General features: G+C 40.8%; 2 protein-coding genes and 1 long non-coding RNA gene across 3 annotated transcripts; 2 read left to right on the top strand and 1 right to left on the bottom strand.

Moving 5' to 3' along the window:
• On the top strand, positions 1,833–2,512 carry LOC109838858 (protein MAIN-LIKE 2-like). Its single transcript, XM_020407288.1, has 2 exons — positions 1,833–1,859; positions 1,967–2,512. Exons 1-2 carry the CDS (start codon positions 1,833–1,835, stop codon positions 2,510–2,512), a joined length of 573 nt encoding a protein of 190 aa, XP_020262877.1.
• Positions 2,710–3,159, top strand: LOC109837651. Its single transcript, XR_002246373.1, has 3 exons — positions 2,710–2,774; positions 2,846–2,933; positions 3,021–3,159. It is a non-coding gene; the product is annotated as an uncharacterized LOC109837651 (long non-coding RNA).
• LOC109838859 (aspartate aminotransferase-like) lies at positions 5,649–11,567 on the bottom strand. Its single transcript, XM_020407289.1, has 6 exons — positions 11,472–11,567; positions 7,865–7,958; positions 7,681–7,784; positions 6,444–6,761; positions 6,260–6,379; positions 5,649–5,762 (listed from the first exon to the last, which is right to left on the bottom strand). Exons 1-6 carry the CDS (start codon positions 11,565–11,567, stop codon positions 5,649–5,651), a joined length of 846 nt encoding a protein of 281 aa, XP_020262878.1.

Genomic DNA, 17,463 nt, shown 5'->3' on the forward strand with positions numbered 1-17,463 from the left:
ACCAAGGTAAATGTGGTTTTTTTTATTAGCCATGAAATTTCAGATTTGGGAATCGATTTGGGTTGAGATTTGGGAATTATGGTTGAGATTTGGGAATGGATTTAATTGAGATTTGGGATTAAAGTTGAAATTTGGGAATGTATTTAGTTGATATTAGGGAATTAGGGTTTAGACATGAATAATGTGATTAAGGTTTAGACATGAATAATGTGATTTGATATTAGGGTTTAACCATAATTAGGGTTTAGACATGAATAATATGATTTGGGATTAGAGAATTTAGCAATTATTTGTTTTGTAGTTGAGATTAGGGTTTTAAATTTGACTTTAAATTAAGATTAATATTTACAGTTATAATAGATTATTTACATATGATGGACTGTTGATTTTCAGCTTCGATGGCAAACTCTATACCCATTATTTGCTTCTTTAATGGGAGCCTCGGCGTCGGATTGAATAGTATGCCGATGTATGAGGGAGGTTCTAGGAAAATGTTTATGCTATCCAAGTCATTAAATTTTGATGGAATGATGAATGAAATACACAGAGTTACGAAAATTAATAAAGCATGGTATGCAATTAAAGTGTTCTTCAATTGTCCGATAAATGAGAGTAGAACTATTGCTGTGGCGATTACCGACGATGAGGAATTGAATGACATGAAACAATTAGTGGAAAAGCAAGTGTCAGTTGAGTTGTTCATTGAGAAGTATCCGATTTAAGAATTTGCCCAAGTTTCACGACCACAAGGAGAGTTTTCTCGGATGATGGACTTAGACAATGAGTCGAGTGGTTTTATGACATCTCCAAGTCAAGAGCCGTGGTGTCAACTACAACATTTAAGTGGGCATTCTCTTGGTGGGACGTCAAGTACTATATTTAACGATGCATCGGGCTATGTTACGGGTGATCTACCGGCCGGATCAATTGTAAAAGAAGAAGTAAATGATGACTCAGAAGATATTGAAGAAGAAGACGTGCAAATTGATAGCATGCATGTGGCAGTTGGAATCGATGATGATTCTCGTTGGATGGATCAATTTAATGTTAACAATGATTATGTGGAAGCTGAAGATCCGTTGCCCGACGAGTTTCATAATGAAGATTGGATAAATACTTCGCAAGCTGAATTTGTTGATGTTGGTCCAAACTTTCAACGGCCTGAAGACTTCACTTTTAAAAAAGGGGACCTATTCGAGAGCAAGGAAGCATTGATCTTTGCGGTGCGAGAACGGTCTATAAAAAATCGGGTCAAATTCAAGTCTGTAAAAACTAATGCAACCAACTACTATGTAAAATGTTATTTCAATGAGAAGAATGAAGCAGAGCATGCAAATGAGCAAGATGAGAGAAACAGGAAATGTCCTTGGTTGCTAAATGCCGCCGTGAGAAAATCATCAAATTGGCAATTTGTAATATCTAGATATTGCGGGCTTCATACATGTTGCAATCCGTCGGTGGACATCGATTATTATTCTGCATCTTGCTCTTATATATGTAAGCTAATTATGCCCGATGATCAGTATTGGCCTGAATATACTGGACCACGGCTAATTCCACCTCAATACAAGAGACAAGCAGGTCGACCACGATCTGTACGAATTAGGGGAACCATGGATCAAGGACGAGAAGGAATTGTCAAGCATAAAAAAATGTAGTCTTTGCAAACAACCGGGACATACTCGACCTCGTTGTCTAGCTAGACTCAATAGATATCAATTAATTGGTAATAATTGACATATTTAAATTGTGATTTATTTTAATGTAGACAATATAATTAGTCGTGGATCGGTTATTGATATGTTATAATTGTATGTGCAGGTATATACACCATGGAGCCTGGACCGACTAGTGATGAGGTCCTATATGACCAGCCTCGACACCGTTTACATGTTATATCCTTTCTTATAATTTCAATATTGCATTCTTATAATATTGTATTCTTATATATTCATTTGCTTTACAGAGAGGCCCGGATATTGTTATGGTTGATCATAGCCTCAGCCATAGCCGTTGGCATCTAGAGGATGAGCGCATAATAGCAGCTGTAGGACGGGCCGGCTTCTTGACATGTTCAAAGCTTCGTTGGATGAGGCTCGATTGGCCCCTACTCACCGCTTTGATAGATAGGTGGAGGCCGGAGACCAACACTTTCCACTTCCGAATGGGAGAGTCTACTATTACGCTACAGGATGTAGCTATGATACTTGGTCTCCGCATAGATGGTCCGTGCGTTACCGGCAGTGATAGACATTTTTGGCCGGACAGGTGTGAGGAGTTGTTAGGTGTAGCTCCAGAGTCAATGCCTGGAGGAAATATTAAATTGAAGTGGCTAAAAGAGACATTCTCGGTGCCGTTGCCTTTTGATGCGCCGCAAATATTGATTGAGCAACATGCACGTGCATACATTATGCACATGATCGCTTCAATATTATTTCCAGATTCGAGTAAAGATAAAGTGCATGGCAGATATCATTTTTATCAGTATTTACAATTATGTCTGTTCATTTAGCTTATTTTGATAACTTGAAATGTTGTGAAAATGCTAGGTGGTTACCACTTATCGGGGACTTGGACACGTGTGGTGCGTTATCGTGGGGTAGTGCGGTTTTGGCGTACCTATATAGAGAGATGTCTAAAGTTGCATTCATGAAAAATAGTGACCTCAAAGGGTGTCTTAGCTTACTGCAAGTATGGGCATGTGAGAGGCTGCATTTGAAGCCGAGACTATGCGTGGATTTACAATTAGACGGACAAATTCCACTAGGATGCAGGTATTATATTTTTTAACGTAGTAAATATAATTGTAGTTATTCATTTGGTACTGAATTATAAACTAACACAGATGGAATGTCCAAAAATGTTTTGACGAGACCCCGGCGAGACAGTTAGATTTCTATCGAAATGAGCTTGACCGCATGAAGATTTTTCAGGTATCATTTCTACAAAAATGAGTTTTTTCTTCTATATATCAACTTTCGTTTTAATGATATGCAACAATTATATGTAATACTCTGTAGATGGAATGGGAACCCTACACCCCATTTCTCGATCATCTACCCCCGATATGCACAGAATACCCAGTTATATGGAGAGCCAGAGTTCCTCTAATATGTTTCGAGATAGTAGAAATGCATGTACCGGACCGCGTGCTTCGACAATTTGGTCTTGCACAACATGTTCCGCAATTTGTTGAAAAAATAAAGAAGAAGGCGAAGAAAGGAGGCCAACAAAGGGACTGGGCAGCTGAGCATCAAAATTATATACACAGATAGAATGATAGACATTTTTGTATTGTTGAGCAAATCGAGCCAACTCCCCAGGAATCAGATTACTACACTTGGTATTGGAGGATAACTAGAAGATGGATACTCCAGCGACCACATCCCCGGTTGAGTTGCAAAGAGGATATGTGCATTGGGGTATAGATGAGAGAGAATTAGTAAGTATTTTCAAATTTATTTTAGGTTCATTTTTATTATAATTTTTCAATATTGCTAAATTATGTTTTTTTAAAAATTTACAGGTATCAGCAATAGATGATGTTCAAACCATTGCAAATAGTGGCTTGGAATTGGCTGGAGCAGGTAATATAGAATTAAATATAAAATTTACATATTGTAATTTGAATTTTAAAGTAATTTTTGCATTTCAGATTTTTTTGAAGTATCTCTCGCAGGTACATATCCCGAAGCACAGAAACATGTATCAATATATTAGTCGATAATGCAGAGGCTTCACCAAGCCTTACATCGAACTCATGAAGACCTTCATGATGGACGAGAAGTAGCGCAATTAGTATACACACGTCAACAACGACACAGACGAGGACGACGCAGAAACGACAATGAAGCTGGGCCTTCCCAACGTGTTGACGATGGAGCTGGACCGTCACAACCACAAACGCAACCGGATCATGAACTCATCGAAGGTCGGGATAGAGGAGGCCGAAGACAAAGGAGGAGGAGAAGAGTTCTTGGATGTATGTAAGCTAATCGGTATTGTTATATAAATTACAATCCTATTTTGATATGTACATTACAAACGTATTTCGGGACAATAGATGGTTTTTGGATTTGTAGCTGAGATTGTGGTGTGACTTATTAGATTTGTAAGTGGGTTTGTGGCGTGATTTGTTGGATTTGGATTCATAAGTTTGTGGCGTCATTTGTTGGATTTGGATTCATAAGTTTGTGGTGTATTTTATGATTTTTAGATTTGATGTGTTTATACAGGGAATTGATATATATATTTATGCAATGGTGTAATTTATATATGAGTTTATACAGAGAATTGATATATATATTTATGCAATGGTGTAATTTATGATTGTTGCATTTGAAATATGAGTTTGTACAGGGAATTATCCCGTAGCAGAAATGCATGTGTGAATGTGCAGGAAATGCACGAGACTGCTAGTCCCGTGCATTTCATTGCGCCCAGGAAATGCACGGGACTAGCAGTCCCGTGCACTTCATTTTTGCAGAGATGTTAGTCTCTGCAAAAAACACGGGACTGCTAGTCCCGTGTTATTCAAACTGCCACGAAATACACGGGACTAGCAGTCCCGTGTATGTCGTAAAAAATTTTCGGCAGCAAAACCGACCATTTTTAGAAGAAAAGGGTCGGTTTTGCTGATTAAACTTCGAATAGGTCGATTTTGCTATTTAAATTTCGAAATTGGTTGATTTTGAAAATTTGTCCAAAGATAAAAGGCACCCTGCAGACATAAAATGATCTAAATTAAACCACTGCAAGCTAGTGTAAAATAAAATAAATAAATAAAATATTTTTACCTTGGGCTCTGATATTTTTACGCCCTCCAACTCTCTGAAACTTTTCACAAGGAAATCTCGCCTTTCCTTGAATGCTTTTACCATGGTGGATACTGCTTCACCGCCGGCATAACCTAGGTTTAGCGCTGCAAGTCCTGCTTTTTGGGAAATGCTACTGGCACCGGAGGTGGACTGCCAATTCAAGTTTTAGCTTGCAGCAAGTCCTGCTTTTTGGGAAATGCTACTGGCACCGGAGGTGGACTGCCAATTCAAGTTTTAGCTTGCAGAATTAGTATACAGTAACTAAAATAAGGCTTATTTTCTATCTCGTATCCCAAATTTACCTATTATTTCACTTTGATACCCCCAAAGTTTCAATTCCATTCACTTTGATACCCCCATCCCGATTTTGTAAGATTTTCTATTAAATATTATTACATTTAGGCCAATTTTACCTAGTTGCTAACGATCCAGTCAACCAAATGTTCCGGTAGTCGTGGACGGGGATACCACATGCTTAACACGAGATATAAATTTAAGAAACATGGAAGAGGTATCAAAGTGAAATGGAATTGAAACTTTTGAGGTATCAAAGTGTTACAAAAACACTTCGGTGTGTCAAAGTGAAAAAATGAGTAAACTTTAGGTATCGGACCAAGTAATATAATTATTCCTTTTCTGGTATCATCAGCATGATGCCTCGCGCATATCCCCTTTTTTGTGTCGAGAAAGAGGCGATGCGTTATACGTCGAAGAAACTGATGAAGATGAGTAGCTAAAGCAAGATGCCGATGCAACCATGTGGCTATAATATATAAAATTAACAAATGTGGACAAAAATGTACAGATTTTGATTTGATGCAAAATATGGGTCTATAGAACTGAGAAAGAAGAAGGCATGGCCTGGCTCTGGATCTTTCCACAAGCTGTTACAAAGTGTTTAGGGCCTGCAAGATATCCAAGTCGCCGACCAGTCATTGCAAATGCCTGCAAAAGCTACCACATCCACTTTTAGATCTCACCCAGTATTGTTAATAATTCGAGGTGCCTTCAAAGGTGATTCTTTTAGATGGAAAAAGAGCTGTAATATCAAAAGAGACCGTATGGACTGCTAGGTACAACATTATTATTTGATGCAGTGAACTAGTCATAGAACGTTGAGTCCAAGTTGTTCTACATGTTCCCATTCATGTAGTTGTGCATTGGGTTTTTGTCATATTAGACCTTCAAATCGTTGTTAATTCTAAATTAGATCCTCAAACCTTCATATTTCTAAATTAGACCCACCCAAATCTTCCTGTTTGTTCGCAACGGAGGTCTTATTTAAAACAATTTAATAGGTTTGAGGGTCCTATTTAAAATGACATAATAGATTTGGGGGTCTTATTTAAATCAACTTAATCGATTTAGGGTCTAATATTAACAAAGATTAGGGGGTCTAATGTAACTAAAACCCTTGCGCATTTTTGCTTATAATCTCTTACCTTAGAAAATCCATTCACGGTCAAGGTTCTTTCCCACATGCCCGGTAATGAAGCAAAGCTTGTGTGTTCTGCTGGAGGATATATATAATATATATGCTCGTAAATCTCGTCTGATAAAACCTGAAATAAGAATACAAATAAGGTCCAGAATCTTGACAAGAGTGCCAAACTGTGACATACTTACCAGAAGCCTTGGGTGTTTCCGAACTATATCAGCAATCTCCTCGAGCAACTTCTTGGGATAAACAGATCCAGTTGGGTTTGATGGAGAACAAAGAATCAGCAGCCTTGATTTATCATTAAGTCTTGATGCAACAGATCCAGTTGGGTTTGATGGAGAACAAAGAATCAGCAGCCTTGATTTATCATTAAGTCTTGATGCAAGGGACTCCGGTTTTAATAGAAAATTGTCTAATATATCTGTTGGCAGTATTACTGGTGTTGCATCAGCCAACCAAGCCATTTCAGGGTAACTGACCCAATATGGTGCTGGGATTATCACCTGCACAAAAGATGGTGTCAAGGATATATTAACTCATCAAAATAGTTAGCGTTTCAATGAACAAAAACAAAACGCAAATTTATTATGTATGCTGAAAGATGGAGAAAGTTTCGACATAATGAATACCAAATAACCTAGGACTGTATGAGGTCAATTCAACAACTATTTTTTTTCTTCAGGCCTTGTTGAATGATTAGCATGCAAATTTCTTGGTTTTCTTTTGTTTGAAAATTGTGTGGATTATAATTCAAAAAGTTTGTTTACATGCCCATATATTTATCTAGAAAGGCATTAACTCAATCATAACACCTTGACTTTTGTCTGGAAAGTAGTTTTATATTGAAAGAGAGATCCTTCGAATAAAAAATGGAAGGTCAATACTTGCCTTTTTTTCATCAGTAGGATTGAGCTACTTTATGAATTATAATCCTTGGGATTTTAGTCAAATTTGACAACCAAACAAGTGACTGGGTAAATCCAAAAGTGCCCTAAAAGCATCAAACGCAAGCATAAAAAGTATACTATTACGTGGTTTAAAACATAGAATTCCGGACAAACAGTTGTTTTTCTTTCCGAAAAAAGGGACAATCGTTGATGATTCTTTCTGGCCAATAATTGATATTTCTTTCCGAAAAAGGAGATCAGCTGTCAAAGGTCCTATTTTTATTAATAGCCAAATGGCTAGTATAAGCATGATTACAAGAAATGATTTCCAAAAGAAGTAGTCCCGAAACTCCCGATTAAAATGGGAAAAGTATTGGCTTATTTAACAATGATCAAATGAATGAATCTAACGAGAGAGCTAAAAGGAGAGAGCAGCAAAGAAATGATATATTAACAACTTAAAATAAACATATTGAAAGAAAATTCAAACAGCTTTCCTTCAAAGAGGTTAGCAAAATAGTCAGGCAGGCTTCACCTCATCTCCAGGTGAACAAACTGCAAGAACGGCTTGCATGATACACTGTTTCGCTCCATTGCTGACAAGAATTTGATCCGGTGCGTAAGTCAAACCATTCTCCTCTGGAATCAAAATAAACCAACCAAAATTAGCTCTCAAAACGCCAAAGCCAACCCATCAGCTAAATTCAGAAACTACTAACCTTGGAGTTTATGACAAATTGCTTTACGGAGCTCCAAAGTTCCAGCATTGGGAGTGTACCTTGTGTGACCTTCACGAATAGCATTTATCCCAGCCTAAACACCAATTTTCCCCAATGACAAATAAGAATGAAACCCGAAAGAAAAGCTCGAATTTTTCCTAAAAATTGTATAAAATCAGTTCTGAAAATAAAGATACACCAAATTTATTTCCTGAAAATAGACGTCAAACCACCATGCCAGCCTTTGAGTAACATGATGCTTTTACCTGCCAACAATGGTTGGTAAGTTTCTTGTCTTTAGTTCCATAGATACTCAACTATATATGAATCCAGTTCTTAGAAAAAATTTATAAAGACCCAATAGCAGTGCTAGATTCATGATATGCTTTGGTTTATAGCATGATACATTGGATGGTACATGGTGTGTTTGTAGGCTTCATTTAGTTGATACGTCAACTGGTACGCACCAGAATTCTAAATATGGTTCAACTCCCCTTTGTGATATGAGTTTTTGTTGGGAGCAGAGACACGCCCACCGCCGCGGAAGCGATATCACCTGAGAGAGAGCCCTGGCTTTTGTTGTCACAAAAGCACAAGTCAACCTCTATATTCTTGTTTCTCAAAGGAAACGAGAATATATAATGAAATTCTTATTTCTCAAAGGAAACAAGAATTGAAAGTGATATATTTCATCAAAGTGAAATATACACTCTTCCTTTCATCAGTTCTAAGACCGAATATTGAGGGAACCTACAAGCAATAGCCAACAATCAGAAAACAATAAATACACGAGATTTACGTGGTTCGGCAAACTTGCCTACGTTCACGGGAGGGGTGAGGGGAGATTCCACTATGAGAAGAACACCGACGACTTGTACAACCCACAAGCTCGTCTCAGAGAAAAAAATCTGATTTTTACCCAAAAGAAATAAACCTCTCTTTTGTAAAACCCTATTTTTTCTCTCCTCAAGATCTCTCTTTTTCTCTCTCAACAACTGCTGCAATTTCCTCTGCTCAGCCGCCAAAAAGAAACAAAGAAACCCTCTGCCTTTTTGCGATTTTTCCCACTGTAGATTTTTTTTTCTCTAAGCCGCTGTTCTCCCGCAGCTTTTTTTTTCTTGCTGCAGCCGACTAAAATTTCACCCACGCACAGAACCCTAGATAATACCTGCGTATTTATAAGATGTTGGTGGGCCGGTGAAGAAATCCGCTTGCCTGGGATTGTTTCACGCATGGGCACGTGGGTGGACCCCACCGAATTGATGAGCTTTGCCTCCGCGTTGATGGATTGCCTCCGCGTTCACAATTCTCCACCTCGTACATCATTTGATACACCTCAAATTTTGGACGAACACCAGAAGAACATCGCGAACATCACTAGAGATCTGAAATCGGCCAAACTAGGCCAAACCAACTGCGTCACTTTACCGCGACTGCCTACGTACCCTCCACCGGGATCAAGCTAACCGTAGTTCTACTATTGTTCTCCATCATAGTCTCCACCTCACCCCATCACCGCCCCGAAGGGCCATGCCCTCTTGGGCAAATCAACAAGGGCTGATATGAAGCAAGTCCAAGCAATGCTTAAACTTGCTACCTGTGACCACCTTGGTCAACATGTCAGCTGGATTCTCATTCGTGTGCACCTTTATGAGAGAAATATCACCTTCCTCTATGACATCCCGCACAAAATGATATCTGACATCGATATGCTTGGTACGAGCATGATGAACTTGATTCTTCGCCAAGTGAATCGCACTCTGACTGTCGCACCACAAGTTCACGTTCTCCTGCTCAATCCCCAAATCGTTTAGAAGACCCCACAACCACAATGCTTCCTTCACTCCCTCCGCCATGGCCATATACTCGGCCTCTGTAGTAGAAAGTGCCACTGTAGCCTGCAACCTCAATCGCCAACTAACTAGAGCTCCATGTATCCTGAATACATAACCAGTAGTAGATCGCTGTCTATCTAGATTGCCCGCATAATCAGAGTCAACAAACCCGTCAATCTGACATGTATCTTCACCAAAACACAGACCCGTATCCACGGTACCTTTCAAGTACCTCAGGACCCACTTCACAGCTTCCCAGTGCGCCTTTCCCGGATTCGCCATGAACCTGCTGACCACACTAACCGCCTGTGAAATATCTGGACGTGTACACACCATGGCGTACATCAATGTGAACGCGGAGGCAATCCATCAACGCGGAGGCAAAGCTCATCAATTCGGTAGGGTCCACCCATGTGCCCATAGGTGAAACAATCCCAGGCAAGCGGATTTCTTCATCGACCCACCAACATCTTACTATCTTTGTCCCGAATAGCTTCCTTGAAGGAGACCGGCTCATCTTCCTCCACCGAGAGTGCGTATTCAACCAAATTAACCTGCCCATAGTGCTTCAGGGGTTGATCAGCCCCCAGCTTCTGTACATGCTTGTATGCTCGCTTTGGCCTAGTGGAAGTTCTCCTACTGAACCTCCTCTTGCTCAAGCTCATCATCTACCTGATTTTCCACTTGAACATGACTAGAACCTGGTTGGTCTTTCGGTTCTATCTTAATAACCTGGGACTTTGAAGTCCCAACAGTCCCAACACCATCATCCTTGGGCGCCCTAGCAATCATGGATTTTTCATCAAAGGTAACGTCCCTACTGATCACGAACTTCAAATCTTCTGTACGCCAAAGGCGATAGCCTTTTACGCCCTTTGCATACCCCAAGAATATCGCCTTCTTGGCCTCGCGTCAAGCTTTCCCTCGTTGACGTGATAATAGGCGGTACATCCAAAAATTCTGAGCCTCTCATAATCCGCATGTTCCCCTGACCACACCCTATAGGGTGTATCACCATCCAATGTCGAATGTGGAGAACGGTTCACAATGTAACATGCTGTAGCCACCGCTTCTGCCCACCATTCGTTGCCCAATCCAGCATAAGATCGCATACTCATTGCCTTCTCCCGCAATGTTCGGTTCAGTCTCTCCGCGACCCCGTTCTGCTGTGGTGTTGACCTGACTGTCCAGTGTCGAACAATGCCCTCTTGATCACAGAACTTCTTGAAAGCACCATCTGTATACTCTGTACCGTTGTTAGATCTCAGTGTCTTCAATTTCTTACCCGTCCTGTTTTCAACCATTGCTTTCCACTTCTTGAATGTCTCGAATACCTCATTCTTATGCTTAAGAAAATAAATCCAAGCATACCTAGAATAATCGTCTATGAACGAGACAAAATACCTGGAACCACCCTTGGAAGTTGTCTGAGCCGGACCCCAAATATCCGTGTGCACATAATCTAGTATACCTCTGCTCTTGTGCTTGCTTTTCAAGAATTGGACCCTGTGCGCCTTTCCGTACACACAATCCTCACAAAAATCCATGCAAGGTTTCTTCAGATTCTTCAGCAAACCCTCCTTACCAAGCAGAACTAGACCCTTCTCTGACATGTGCCCAAGCCGCCTATGCCATAACCGGGTGTGCTCACATGGGTCTCCACCACTTCCATCAGTTCCAACCGCTGCATCTCCTGTCACTGTCGTACCCGAGAGAGTATATAGATTACCGTGACGAACATCCTTCATCACTGTTAGGGAACCTCGAACAACCTTCTTCACTCCGTTCTCTGTAACAATCTTGCAGCCACCGGAGTCCAATGCACCCACTGAGATAAGATTCTTCCGCAAGTCGGGAACATGCCGCATGTCCGTTAGGGTTCTGACCACTCCATCATGCATCTTGATTTTTATATCACCGAGCCCAACCGTTTTACAAGCATGGTTATTCCCCATCAATACGGTTCCACCATCAATGCTTCTATAGGTAGTAAACCACTTCCTATTTGGGACCACCAGTAGTCATGTCACCGGTTGCAATCTTTCGAAGGTCATCCCCTAGAAGCGCCGTTCTAGTCTCATCCATCGTCAAATTGTCTCCCACAAGCATCAATGTTTGCACCAGGTTCTCATAAGACTTCGGCAGAGATAGAAGTAATAGAAGAGCCTGATCCTCATCTTCTACAGTCACATCGATGTCCTTCAGATCCGATATAATCCTATCGAACTTGTTGATATATTCCCGGATTGATGAGCCCTCCTCCATCTTGCAAGTATACAATTTGGATTTCAAATAGATCCGGTTTGTTAGACTCTTCGTCATGAAGGTGCTTTCTAACTTCAACCACACGCCCGCGGTCGTTTCCTCTCCATCTACCAAGAAAGCTACATCCCTTTCAAGGCAAAGGATAATCGACGCCCGTGCTTCCAGATCCAGCTCCTCCCAATCCTCATCAGACATATCCTTGTGCTTCTTCTCTTTTCCCGCCAAAGCTTTGTGCAATTTCTGCGAAATCAACGTGTTCTTCATCTGCATCCTCCAATAGGAAAAATCATTCTTCCCATTGAATTTTTCAATCTCGTATATTCCCACTTTAACTGTTTTACTTGTTGACGCCATTTTCCGCTTGTATTAATGAATCCGCTTCTCTCAGAAAATTACCGAGCACCACCTCAAATCAGAAGCTACACCACTCCCAATCTGAATAACAGCTCTGATACCAATTGTTGGGAGCAGAGACACGCCCACCGCCGCGGAAGCGATATCACCTGAGAGAGAGCCCTGGCTTTTGTTGTCACAAAAGCACAAGTCAACCTCTATATTCTTGTTTCTCAAAGGAAACGAGAATAGATAATGAAATTCTTATTTCTCAAAGGAAACAAGAATTGAAAGTGATATATTTCATCAAAGTGAAATATACACTCTTCCTCTCATCAGCTCTAAGACCGAATATTGAGGGAACCTACAAGCAATAGCCAACAATCAGAAAACAATAAATACACGAGATTTACGTGGTTCGGCAAACTTGCCTACGTCCACGGGAGGGGTGAGGGGAGATTCCACTATGAGAAGAACACCGACGACTTGTACAACCCACAAGCTCGTCTCAGAGAAAAAAATCTGATTTTTACCCAAAAGAAATAAACCTCTCTTTTGTAAAACCCTATTTTCTCTCTCCTCAAGATCTCTCTTTTTCTCTCTCAACAACTGCTGCAAATTCCTCTGCTCAGCCGCCAAAAAGAAACAAAGAAACCCTCTGCCTTTTTGCGATTTTTCCCACTGCAGATTTTTTTTCTTCTCCAAGCCGCTGTTCTCCCGCAGCTTTTTTTTTCTTGCTGCAGCCGACTAAAATTTCACTCACGCACAGAACCCTAGATAATACCTGCGTATTTATAAGATGTTGGTGGGCCGGTGAAGAAATCCGCTTGCCTGGGATTGTTTCACGCATGGGCACATGGGTGGACCCCACCGAATTGATGAGCTTTGCCTCCGCGTTGATGGATTGCCTCCGCGTTCACAGTTTTTGATTGGGTTACTTCGATTATTATGCACGTAGTACATGCTATTGTACAAGCATACACATTTAAGGAAATGTAAAATTAAAATTATGATAATAATAGTTTTCATCTTTTGGTATCTATAGAAATCCTTGTTATAGAAAAAATAATCAACTAGTTAATTCAATAATAAAAAAACATGATGGACTCTAGTAATACATTGGAATAGCTCAATGAATCAGTTAGTCACCACACCGCTTCCTTTATTTGTTTGTTCTCCATTTTTGGTGTTCCAAATCAGGATCGCACAATAACCAGGTTGCATGAGCACACTAACCAGGTTGCACGAGCTGGACCAGCGTTACAAGTAGTAGGCGTGAAATAGGTAAAGCACATACATTTTTGCATAGGTAAGCTGTGAATTTATTTTCCCCCTTTTTAGATTGTTCATGTGTCACGTATGAAGATATATTTCTCAAAAATTGAAACTAAGTTCTGTAGTTTCCCCTAAACAAAAGTAACTATTCTATTTTTTCCTCAGGAAAATAGTTGTGTACATGGAATTTATAAGAGGCTTTTAGACAAAATTCACAAATCCTTACCATGAGCTGTCAAGCCATGGTTTAACTTAGCTTGATGGCAGTTACCCGTGGTGAAGTTTGGACGGCACCTAAACATTAAAAAAATCATCTTATCCTTCCTTGATTCTTTGTTGAAGGTTGAGCATATAGTGAGAAGACAGAGTGGGAGCTATGTGATATGAAGTGTTAGGCTTGACACGTGCGTGAGATTTGTCTTGTAAACGGGTCGATGCTGTGGCTTAAGCCGTATACATTTTCCGCTGTTGTTTTGGGGCGTGACAAATTCCAAATGTGGAGGCACACAAAAGTTATTTACAAAATTAAACTTCTTATCACCATGTTAGCATTTCAGCTACGTGATGCCTTTTTTTTCCAACAATGTCTAAAAAAGTTTCTCATCTTTGGTTTTGCAAATACTCGACTATGAATTGGATTCTTAGACAAATTTCACACTATCCAGTATCAATGCAACTGGATTCATGATACGCTTTGGTTTATAACATGATACCTTGGATGTTATAATGGGCTGTAGGTCATCTAGTTGGTATGTTAACTGGCAATGTGGCACACACCAGAATTCTAAATATGATTCATTTTCCCTTGTCACAGGGAGTCGACCGTGGTGGTCGACCGGACTGGAATTTTCTAGTTTTTCATGTTTTTGACTGTTGTGCATGTTTCGACTCTTTTCTTCCTCATGTATGGACTCGTTCATACTCAAAATACATGGTATCATACTCATATACCATTTAACTATATTTATCAGAATAAATATCCATAAATCATAATTAATCTCATATTAATTATATTAACATGAATTTTTGGGGTTTTACATTCACCCCACCTTAAAAGAATTCCGTCCTCGAAATTCCGCAGTCGCATCGCAGAGATTAATAATACGAGAAAAGCACAACAAGGGAATAATCCAACCAAGCAAACCCTCACGTACACATCTCGTATCATTAATCTCCCGATTTGAAACATAAGCAACATTTAAACTTAACAATCTAAAATGCGTACATCCTCACTTAACCCCTAATTAGACGGAACTAGTACGTCGGGCGAAAAATCCAAACAAGGAACCCCCATATATATACCATATGTTTCGAATAATTAAGAGCTAAGTATTGAATGACCCATTCTAGCGTTAAATATAAATGTGACCAAACAACACATATAATCAAATCTATCAACGCATATAAGCACATTTAAATATCAACACCTTACCTGTTCAAACATGTGCGGGTAGTCGCGACGAACATGCTCCTCGCGCTCCTAAGAAATCTCTTTGGTTCCTTGCCGGTTCCACTGAACTTTCACTAATGGAATGACTTTGTTTCTAAACTTTTTATTCTCTCTAGCAAGAATGCATACCGGAATCTCTACAGTAGACAAATCATCCTGAATCTCAACCTCTGGTGAATCAATCACCCTCTGCTGCTCTTCGTCATGCAAATGCTTCTTAAGCATCAAAATATGAAATACATCTGTAGGCAATAAAAATTACCGTTAATCCCTATCAGAGAAGTTCAGAACAAGGCTGCTAAAACCTCACCCGAAATAGCAGAAAAGAAAGAAAACGTTGATATCTCTCAAACCGTAAGGAATTTGGCGAACCGGAGGTGGCAAACCTCCTTTGGAGGTTTGGTTGGCTCCATCTCGTCGAGAGAGTCGATTTTCATATATAATTCGTCAAATTCCGACTTACGGTTTGAAAGTTATGGTCTGTTCTTCGTGGCATGTTCTGGAGCTCGCCTGAAGAGCAAGCTCGCCTGCAAAGGTGCTTAGCTCACCTGAAGGCTTGAAGCTCGCCTGCAAAGCCTCGCTTGCGGAGCTCGTCTGACAGCTTGAAGCTCTCCTGCATGATCCAGGCTCACCCTTCGCTTGCCTGCGCAGCCTTGCCTGCACAGCCTCGCCTGCATAAGGCAAGCTTGCCTGCACAGACTCGCCTGACAGCTTGAAGAAGGCAAGCTCGCCTGTACAGCCTCGTCTGAAGGCCAAGCTTGCCTGTAGCACCTAGGCTCGCTTGCATGCCAAAGCCCGCCAAGCTCGCCTGCACGAACAAGCTCGCATGTAGACTCGCATGCTTGCCTGAAAGCTCGCCAGCTCGCCTGACAAGCCAAGCTCACCTGTAATGTCAAGCACGCCTGTACAGCTGGACCAAGTCAGCCACTTGAGCTTAAAACGTGGGATTGGGTACACCCACTCCCCATGCTCTAAGGGATGGAGTATGGTTCTCCTCACCTCTAATGGTCACATCCTAAGATTTAAGGGATGGAGTATGGTTCTCCTCACCTCTAATGGTCACATCCCAAGATTTAAGGGATGAAGTTATGGTCCCCCTCAACCATAATCCTAAAATTTGAGGTAGTGGCCATGCTTCTCCTCCATTAAAAATAGCCAATGATGGATATCAAAAGAGAGGTCTTGATATCTTGATCAAGACCGAACCTATTTGGCTCCTTGGCAATCAGTTCTCTTAAGAACTAAGAGAACCGAGCCTGATTCTTGGAAAACTCCTTGGCAATCAGCTTGTTCGTGATCTCGTTCGAATCCTCGGCTGAAGAGGACCGAACTTCGAGATCTCGGCGTACTTAGGCTCCGAGCAATCAAGCAATTGCTAGGCCGTCGAACTCATCCAACCAAGCTTCTACTGCGTACTGAAGCTCCAACCGCAACTTCGATCGGATCGTCCAAGGGAAGCAAACTCGGTGCAAGAACCGAGCGAGACGTCCTATCGCTACCAAAGACTCCACGTTAAACAAGGAGGGTATTCCCTCCGCTTCTGTTGTAATTTCGATTCGTTAGTTTGTAATAAGCTATTCTTATCAATACAAACAAAATCCCTGTTTCGGGAGATCAAAATTTACACTTATAACATCGTGTATACTTGACATCGATGCCGGAAGATCTAATCTATAAGAAACAGCTCTAATGCGCTCAATAATCCTAAAAGGACCAACATATCTCGGGGCAAGCTTCCCCCGTCTACCGAATCGCTGAACGCCCTTCATCGGTGATACTTTCAACATAACTAAGTCTCCGACCTTAAACTCTAAGGGTCGTCTCCGCTGGTCTGCATAACTCTTTTGCCTACTCTGTGCAGCAAGAATACACTCTCGAATCAATGCCACCTTTTCAATGGTTTTCCTAACTAGCTCTGGGCCAAGTAATAGGCTATCCTCTGGCTCTGCCCAATGTATAGGCGATCTGCAAGGTCTCCCGTATAAGGCTTCGTACGGTGCCATCCTGATGGTAGCTTGATAACTATTATTATATACAAATTCAATCAATAGAATGTGGTCCTCCCAGCTACCCTAAATATCTATAACATATGCTCTCAGCATATCCTCCAACACCTGATTCACCCTCCGGTCTGACCATCTGTCTGGGGGTGAAAAACACTACTGAATGATAACTGACTGCCAAAAGAGTCCTGAAAACTCTTCCAGAAGTGGGATGTGAAAACTGAGCCCCGATCTGATACAATCGTCTCCGGAACTCCATGCAATCTGATAATCTCTCGAATAAAAATCCTCGCATATGTGTCCACCGTATAAGTCGTTCTCACGGGTAAGAAATGCGCCAACTTTGTCAGTCTGTTCACTATAACCCAAATAGAATCATTTCCTTTCTTTAATTTAGGCAACCCTACTATGAAATCCATAGAAATATCTGCCCACTTC

This window comes from Asparagus officinalis, chromosome 4 (assembly GCF_001876935.1).
Source record: "Asparagus officinalis chromosome 4, Aspof.V1, whole genome shotgun sequence".
In the NCBI taxonomy this organism is placed as follows: Eukaryota; Viridiplantae; Streptophyta; class Magnoliopsida; order Asparagales; family Asparagaceae; genus Asparagus; species Asparagus officinalis.